The 9,382-nt window shown below is 44.1% G+C and overlaps 1 protein-coding gene across 2 annotated transcripts in view; it reads left to right on the top strand.

Annotated features, from left to right (window-relative positions):
• Positions 1–1,567: 1,567 nt before the first annotated feature.
• The window catches only part of LOC118210278 (segment polarity protein dishevelled homolog DVL-3), a 24,909-nt gene continuing 17,094 nt past the window's right edge, over positions 1,568–9,382 (top strand). For both annotated transcript variants that reach the window (XM_035386313.1, XM_035386312.1), the window contains exon 1: positions 1,568–2,096. In XM_035386313.1, coding sequence (XP_035242204.1) covers positions 1,936–2,096 — 161 coding nt within the window. In that variant the 5' untranslated portion in view covers positions 1,568–1,935. The remainder of the gene's footprint in view (positions 2,097–9,382) is intronic.

Here is a 9,382-nt window from a genome sequence, read left to right as displayed (position 1 = left end):
TTGCGGCTGATCCTAGTACAGGACCTAATTCTACACTAATTGGTTGGGTATTAGTGAAGGGGATGGATCATCTGACCTTAGTTCAGTTGCCAATGGCAGAAAAGAGCACCCAGTGCAAACTGTAGATCAGATTATTGCTCTCCCCGCCATATTAGGCCCCGGCAACTACTTGGCGCGCACACGCAGAACCGTGTGCTGCTCGTCTCTTCCTGTGCATCACAGGCTCTTTTGTGAAAGACTGGCAAATTTTTTTCAAGGAGAGATGGATCAATGGGGTAACAATTTTGAGAACAATTATGTAATTATGTTCATTAAATATGTTTTTCCTTCAGTATTTTAATTTCCCTGCTGTTAATGGACCATATACCCCAGAATTATGATTGAAAGGTCAGTGACTGTTCTGATAGTTTAATTAGGGTAGTACAGGGTGGGGCTGGACGGGTGGGGGGTGTGGGGAGGGGGGCAGCACAAAATACACCCTTATCAGGAGCCTTATTGATTTGCACAAATTGAGAGATCGCTGTATTTCATTGTTTTATGTGTAATAAAGACATGACGTTTCCTGTTTTTCAAAGTGCTTGAGGTTTTTGATAGTTTTTTTCAAAGCTGTGTCCCCACACCATATTTCGCCACCACAGTTTATATGCTTTCTTCTCTCTCTGCTCTTTCAAATATCTTCTCTCTCCTCCTTTGGTCTGCCAGCTTAACCAGAGATAACATCAGGTTCACTTAGGAGTCCTGCACTTTAAAGGTGGTCCTGACCAAATGGTCCAATGTACTCTGGATTTACCCTGCTTTTGAAATGGGCAAACAGGTCATTTTTTCACATTTGGCTGGTGTATCCTTTAGTTTATCTTTTGGCAGCATCCATGCTCAAAATGCTGTGTTCCCAGCATGTAACTTCCTGTAAATGAAGTGTTGGTTATCCAAAGTGTTGATTTATATGCTTATCCTGTTCTGTATTACACTTGAACCTGAATTATGTTTTGAAAAGCTGAAATGTATGCTTATAGAAATCTCATTCAACCGTACCATACCATTTTCTAATTATTTATGTTGACTTAACTTCTGAAATGTTCTTATTTCGCAGCAACATGGTGAAAACTTCGGTTCAAACTTCAGGCAACAAGCCTTTGGTGCCATGTGGTGTAATGACATGATGTGTCCAGCAGAGGGAGGGGTCGTCGCACTTACAGCCGTTAAATACGTTTTAGGGGCAATCGGGCAAGGCAAGAGTAGTTTAATAGGCTACAATTCTTCAGATGCAAGTTAAATTGTTATATAAATAATGCATATAACGCAACCAGTTTCACAAGAACAGTGGTCTGAATTTTGTTGATGTGAGTGATTTAATGGACCGTGAAGAAGCGCTACATCCTTTACCTGTAGCCAGAAACCTCCGCCATTCAATGTATGACAGAAATGAATTTAAAAAGCTCGTGGCGCAGTGCTTTGCTTTGGGTCAATGGTCTCTGAGGTAGATTAGTCTAACGTTATCGCTTTCTTTCTTCTTTCATTATTAATTCCCCTATGCTCCAGTAGAGGGAGCACGGAGAAATTACGAAAGCGAGGGGGTGTCTACACATCGACAGACAGCTGTTGGAAAGAGGCAAAGGGGGAGGCTGAGCACGCATCGTTGAGGGGACAGCTTGCTAACTTTATTCTTTTTATTCGGGAAAGTGAATGAAAGAAAAAGGCACAGTCTATCCAAGAGAAAACCGAATAATCTAAGGAAATTAATTATATGTCAAGGCCAATTGTGTTTCGTTGCTAGCCTGCAGATCTGTTGGAGATAAGGTCTCCACGAAGCACAGAACTGACAACAGCCGGGGAAAATCGGGGGGTAGGGAGCTCAACGGTGAACCGGCGCCGGGGAGGCAGTTGAAGCGACCCGGTGCTGGATGTGCTCGGCCTCCCTCTCCCCAGCGGCCTGCCATGGGGGAGACTAAAATTATTTATCACCTCAATGACCAGGAAACACCATACCTGGTCAAACTGCCCATCGCAGCGGACAGGGTCACTCTTGCAGACTTCAAAAATGTCCTCAATAAACCCAACTATAAATTTTTCTTCAAATCAATGGACGATGATTTCGGGTGAGATGTTTATACGTTTCTTTTCTTCATGTGGGTGTCTGTCTGTAACGTGTCGTTGTGGTTGTTCAGACAATTTTGTTTAGCTTTTTGCATTGTTAATCCACTGATACTGTATCCAGTTATGTGTGCTAGGAACCGAGCTAGCTGGTTTTACTGCAGATTTTCATCTCCAGTCTCTCCGTTCTCCTTGTTTTGAGTGACCTACATTGGTCCTGTTATGTCAACCTGGTGTTGGGAGTTAGTGTGTTTGGAAGACCTCAGGTATTACGGGTCTCAAAAGGTTTTGAAAATGTTATGGATGGCAGCTTTTCATCGCCAGCAGCGACCATTTTGTAAATGGAAGACTTGGCTATGGCTATTGGCAGCGTTAAATCCAGGGGGTGGGGGTGAGAAGGGGTAGTGCATTCGCACAGTTAGCATGGGGTGTATGATATTTCAGGAGCGACCGTACATTACGCTGAAATTGGATGATTCTATGAGTTAAACTCGTATCCGAGAGAAATGGTTACCACTGTCACCTGTATTTTGAGGAGCAGCTAAAAAATGAGAGGTCGTGCCTTTACTTTATGTGTGAAAAGCCCAACGCTTGCCATATGTTCAGCTGTGGGGGATGTGACTTGACTGCTTTCTACTATCATTTTTCGGAAAAGTGCACATTAAATTATGGCCATAACGGCACACGTGCTGTAAATCTGCCTGGTTAATTGATGACGCGTAGGTTCCCAATCGTACTCTCACAGGTAACTTGTTACCAGTTGTACTTGCTCGTTACTTGTGCTATTGTCCGGGGCAGGACTTTTGTATCTCGTGTTGGCTGTCACTTTGTCTCACTCAATAACATTATCATCCATTCGCTAACGCCCGGAACAAAAAAACGGGTCATACCTCACTTACAATTCCAAAGCAAAACGAAAACTGTATATTGAAAAAAACATTTAACTTTTCTTTTCGAAAGTAAATGTTAAGAATAAAAAATCAGTACCAGTTTTATTGAACTCTGTTTATAACTGTGGATATTGGCTGAAACTAACGCGCACATTTCTACATCTTTCAGAAATACGAGTTTCTCTGATACCTAGAAAATAACGTGACTGATCCCTCATATATGATTCCTACAACTCGGTGTCTTGCACTACATTTAAATTAACAAGCGGTTTATTTGATGATTTATTCACATCGAGGTGCAAGTAAAATACTGCATGCGTTAGGTTACTTGACTGCAGAAGACGCACGCGACTCAAAGACGGAATGAAAGCGAGCATTGCTGTCTGTCGCGTCGCGGCGCATTTATGTCCTGTTCAAACTCGCTCTTCAAGGTGAACACTTCCATTGTTGTCGACCCTAGGCAATGTGTATCTCACGGGGCCGCTCGTTTACTGCCGCGTGGTAACGTATTAACTGCTCTACTTACGTTTTGTCGTGATAACAGCGACGCTGGAACTAAGCAATAATCAAATGATTATTAAAATCTATAATTTTCTTAACGTTTGTTTTTTTTCAGTTGAACCATTTAGTCAGCGGCAGTCTCCTAGATATCAAAGAAAGACCGATTCTATTACACTCTTTACATAGGTAATAGGTAATATCAGTTCCCTAAAGTACAACAGTGGGAGGGTGAGCGTGGGTCATATTGATGTCTACATATGGTGTTCTTCACCTTTTACGCTTGCGTTCACACATTGGCACACTTACGCGCACACTTTCTCATATGCATGTTTGCGGCTCGCACCCACGCTCACACGCACTGTCATGCGCTCGCATTGCCTCACACTTGCTTACACGTGAGATTCGTAATAAGTGCTGTGTGAAGGACCTCTGATCACATTGGTGGTGAACAATTGGGGGATAACCTTGGTTGGCATCAGAAGAATTTGTTTATACAGAATCTGTGAATCCTAAGAGAATTTTCCTCACTTTAATCCAAGCCATCTCCTCAAGCTCACTACTACAAGTAGTGATAGACAGACAAATGTGTGAGTTTTAGCGCTTCACGTGAGACCTTCTGGGAAACTTCCCCCATGCAGGGGAAGAAGAAGAATCCATTTACTTGGCTTTGTAGAGAAGTCGAGGAAACGGCACAGCCAATGAGACCTACATCAGTTGGCGCTGTGCTTGGATGAGGTAGCCATCATTTCCAATCATAAGTGGCTGACTAGCGGTAAGCAGCATGCACTGGGCTGTCCAGCTCCCAGGTGGATGGTTAATGAAGGCTCCTTTGCACTCGTCCATCACGGTCTGACTGGCTCTGACAGTCTCCTGTGGCATTTTTCCATGTGGGCCATTGAAATTGGCCACAGCTGAGACCCCTCTTAACAGTATCGGCTTGCTGGAGGGGTGCAGAGATGCCAGTGCCGCTCTGACGTGCTTTCTTGCTCTCCCGCAGAAAACGACGACTTTTGATATTTCTGAGGGTCATGTGCTTATAACTTTATCGCTTATGGCACAGTGCATGTGCACATGCGTTAGGAGGGGTTAGCCAGAGCCGCCCCAGTGAAATCCTGAATCACACGTTTCTATGGGCAGCAGCTGCTCGGGTTTGGGAGCGTCAGGTGACGCAGGCTAACGGCCAGCTGCTCTAGCCCTGCTGTAATAGGGCAGCCCTCCAGCTGCTTCTGGGACCGCGCACATCTGTGCACATCTGCACACGGGCACACTGGAGGGCGTGGGGGTTGATTGTGGGCAGCGAGGTTCCAGGTGGAACTGTGGGGATTGACCCTTGTTTCCGTCTGTCAACTCTCAAACACCTTTCCTATCAAATGTGAACACGTACCAGTAGCCTATCAGCTGACTGGTCCCTCTGGTAACCTTTCACACTGCACCAGTCCCAACATGATGTAGGGCTAAAAATAAAATGCAGTTGATGTCTTTTGGTCTAGGTCTAAGTCCTGCTGAATGGCTCAAGCTCAGCAAGTGATGGGCTCAGTTAGTACTTGGATGGGAGGCCTCCTGGGAAAACCAAGTTGCTGCTGGCTGTGTATATTGGTTGGCCAGTAGGTGGCGATCCTCTGGTCATATAGACCCCCAATGCCCTAGTACAGTGATAGGGACGCTGTGTTGTTGGAGACGCCGTTTTTCAGACGAGATGTTACTGTAAACTGAGGTCCTCACTGTGGTCATTAAAGACCCTATGAGACTCCTCACAAAGAGCACGGGTTCCCCGGGGTCCTGGCTAAATTCCCAGCCTGCCACCTAGGAAGTCAGGGTGGGCGTATACTCAACAAAGCAAACAATAAATACAGCCACTGTCCATGCTTTCCTGTCAGTATTCACTAAAGCATTTCCTGCAGTTTGGGAAAAGACCACTACGGCTGTAGTCAAATTAACTGCTTGGATACATATGATCTTTTTCAAACAGTAATATTTGGAGCAACCAAATGGAGTGTAGCACGGTGGGTAAGGAACTGGGCTTGTAAACGAAAGGTCGCAGGTTCGATTCCCGGGTAGGACACTGCCGTTGTACCCTTGAGCAAGGTACTTAACCGAAATTGCTTCAGTATATATCCAGCTGTATAAATGGATACAATGTAAAAATGCTATGTAAAAAGTTGTGTAAGTCGCTCTGGATAAGAGCATCTGCTAAATGCCTGTAATGTAATGTAAACCGCAAAATTCACATGCGTGACAAAGACTTAATACCAATCCCCCCTCTCTGTCTGCTGCATCTCTATTTAGTGATATCATCTCTCTCTTTCTTTCTTTCTTTCTTTCTCTCTGGCTCTCTCTCTCTCTCTTTCCTCCCTCCCTTCCTCCCTCTCTCTCCTTCTGTGGGGCTTTCTTAGCTGTGTGTAAATCATAGGCAGGAATAACAGATGGCCACAGCTTAAAAAGTTGAAATGACAACAATGTCAGCTATACATTAAGTGTAATGTAAATACAGTACAGCTTGTGCCAAAGTCTTACTCCAGTGTATTACCTCCCTTCCTTGCCTTCTGCTCTCCATTTTCCCTTATTCCCTCTTTCTCCTCCCTCTTTCTTGCTGAATCAGTGTTTCTCTGAAGGAAGCTGACCTACTTTCTTCTCCTTCCTGTTTTATTCTCCTGTCTTTTCTTCTCTTGTGTGTGTTAATACGTGTGTGTTTGCGTGTGGGATTAATAGGCCCGTTGTTGCTCCCCATTGTGCACCATTTTGTGCTCTGAATCGAGTTTGATAATCTAATCGGCATGGACACTGAGCAAAGTGGGTCTCTATTAAGAGGTCAGTGCTGCTCCCAGATATGCCAGGCTCTGTCAACAGAACCGGACAATCGCTGAGCCACAGAGAGGAGGAGGAGAAGAACGAGGGAGGGGAGAGGAGGAGAAGAAGAATGAGGGAGGGGGAGAGGAGGAGGAGAAGAACAAGGCAGGGGCAGAGCAGGAGAGAGGATTGAAAGGATGAAAAATGGTTTTCGTGATATGGATGAGTGGTGTTGAAACGAATCAGTTCGGACTGTGGTCTAATACAGAAACAGTGCTGAGGTGCTGTTAAACCGTGCAGTGACCGCTGACCACTTGAGAAGCTCATGAGCTCTGCAGACGGCTCCTGCCGTTATGATGCGTTTGAGCGCTGGGGCTGGACACAGAAGTGCAGCTCTGAGCTGTGACTCTGTGCCAGTACTGCGGAGAGCCACAGTGCACACACACGCCCGTACGGTACGCACAGCTGCTGCTCAGCAGCTCGACCACCAACTGAGCCTGTTGCCGGAGAGAGAGGGAGAGAGAATGAAAGAGAGAGGGAGAGAGGGAGCTGCAGGAGGAGAAATGGCACACAGCGGGAGGGCACAGGAGAGATATCACGCTGAAGGCATCAGAGAGATGATACAGAACTTTTGTGTCTGTATTTACTGCACAGTAAAAATGCGTCTGGGTATTTATCCTTATCTTACAAACAGACAGACAGTCAGTCAGATGTGCAAATGAATGTTTTTTATGTTGTGAGTGATGCATAACAATGCAAATGGAACTCTTTTCAGAGGGTTTGTTTTTTAGCTTTCAGGCAGCATGTAGAGACAGTGGATTCAGCCCGATAAAGAGTGTGTAAAGAAGGAGTTGGTGTGCTGTGGAGAGTGTTATTAGCCAGTTGGTTTTGTCAGCCGAGCCCCAGGGGGGATCTGTGTTGTATGAAGCGGGATGTTTCTGTTACGCGTGTGTGTTTGTGCAGTCAGGTGCACGAGTACACAGGTGGGCGATGCACACGCGCTCACGCGTGCGCAAACGTGAGCGTACATGCCTCCGTACGCACAGGAGCGTGTGTGTGCCCTCAGCTCTGCGTTTATGCGCCCCAGTTTGTGTCTGTGCGCGGGAGAGGCCCCGTCCGGTTCTCCTCCTGTTTGTGACCCGCCTCAGCTGCTCAGCCATGCTGTATTTGTGCCGTCCAAACGTGATCCAGCATGGCTGCCGCCTGACTGTTTAACATCTTTAAGTACTGCCTGTACCTGTTGTTATGCCACAGTAATGAATACAGCAAATGCACAAATCTGAGCATTTGTACATTTGCTTGCTGTTATGGTGGAAGAAGAAGCCCTCATGTGATTGCTTTGGTTTTCCTGTTTTAGAGACTACAGTAAAATGGTGAAATAATTATGTGAATTGTTTGTGAATCTCATGTACAGCACAGGAGGCACTGATGGTCTATGTGAAGTCCCAGCTGCTGTGAACGCATCACGTTTATGATGTGCTGTGCAGGATAAGTATGTGACAAATGTGTGGTTGCTTGTATGAGCTGCCCAGGTTCAGAGTTCAGACAGGTGTGACTGGGTGAAGGAGGGAGGCGGAGCCTGACAGACTCACATTCCTGTCAGTCACAGAACCACCTGACCCTGAAGCCTCTGCCTGTTCGTCAAGATGTCATCACACAAACCTTTTTCCATCTCTTTCTAGTGTGGGTCATGGCCATGGGTACTAAAAATCCTATAGCATCTTTATATGGCCTTTGGAAAATAAATAAGTATATAGAAAGGTAATTGTTTTCTTTCTTTCCATTTAGCTAATGTGACAACTAAGAGTGGCCATTCAGAATGACTTTAACTGAAATAATATTTTATTTCTTGGTGTTGCATCACACCAGCATGTGCAAAAACAGCAAAGCTTATCAGAATGAATAACAAATAGACAGAAATGGATGTAGAATATGTGAATGCTGATGCATATTTAAAAAATCTAAATATCGCTTAATTTACGTTGTACAGAAATTAAACTGGTAAGAGGGGCATAAAGCGTGTAATTCCTCTGTACCGCGTGTGTGTGTGTGTGCGTGCGTGCATGTGTGTGATAGAGATGTCACGAAGAAGGGAAGTGTGTATTGGAGCATGTATAGCAACATGGTTAACTCACTTATGTAACGGTGGTATTTTTAGCCTGACATCATTACTCTTTGTTTCCTTTGCTTCGTTGTCACACTTGGTAGCCAAACCCTAGAATAAAATGAAAGGCATGTCGATTTCAAGGACTTTGTTGCTATGCTTATTATTTTGTATAATATTGCAGATGGTTTGGGTTTCTTTTTTAAAATGGAGACTGTATTATCACCACAAGTAGGCTGTTTTGCACCTGCATAATTTATTATTTACACTGCTTACGTTTGGTTGCTCCTAAAAGGTTATATCTTTAATTGTAAAGTTATGTAAATGCCATTAAACATGACCCAAATAGAAGCTTGGTTGACATTATGTAGCTACTACATGTCGTATGTGTATGCAAATAATTCTTGAAGCATACTGTAGGTCTCAACTGATATAGCCTATTCAATATGATTTCATTTAGAATGCATTGTGGGATACTCATGCCAACGTAGTGTGCAGTGTTTGCATGTTATAATATTTCATCAAGTGTTGTGTGACATTCTGATATTTTTTGCATAATATTGCATTCATGCTATTGTTTCAGACATACTTAAAAAGGATATATAGTATGTAGTGCATAGTATGCGATTTCAGACACAGCCATTGACATTTTTGTCCCTTCTGGCTTAGCCTCTATTGTACAACTGTGTAACTAAACAAAGGAGTTGTGTATGCAGACACTTCCAAGAGGTGCATAGTTACGATCAGTTAAGAGTTAAACTGTGCACATTTCAAATTTCTCAGCCTGGAAGGAAATATTTCATCTTACAGCGATTTTTACAGTGTACCATTTTTAAAAGTCATTAATTGTTTGGCTAAAAATGTGATGCGTTAGTGTGTCAAGTCCATGAATGTGTTTTTTCTTATACTTGTGATTGAATTAGCATGCTAGGCGCTTCCATATTCAGGGCAAATACTGTGAACTTCTACCATGGGTATATTTGTGTGGAAAGTGGGAATTGTGTACAGA

Source organism: Anguilla anguilla, chromosome 12, assembly GCF_013347855.1.
Source record: "Anguilla anguilla isolate fAngAng1 chromosome 12, fAngAng1.pri, whole genome shotgun sequence".
Lineage (NCBI taxonomy): Eukaryota > Metazoa > Chordata > Actinopteri > Anguilliformes > Anguillidae > Anguilla > Anguilla anguilla.
This window is presented reverse-complemented; position numbering and strand designations above follow the sequence as displayed.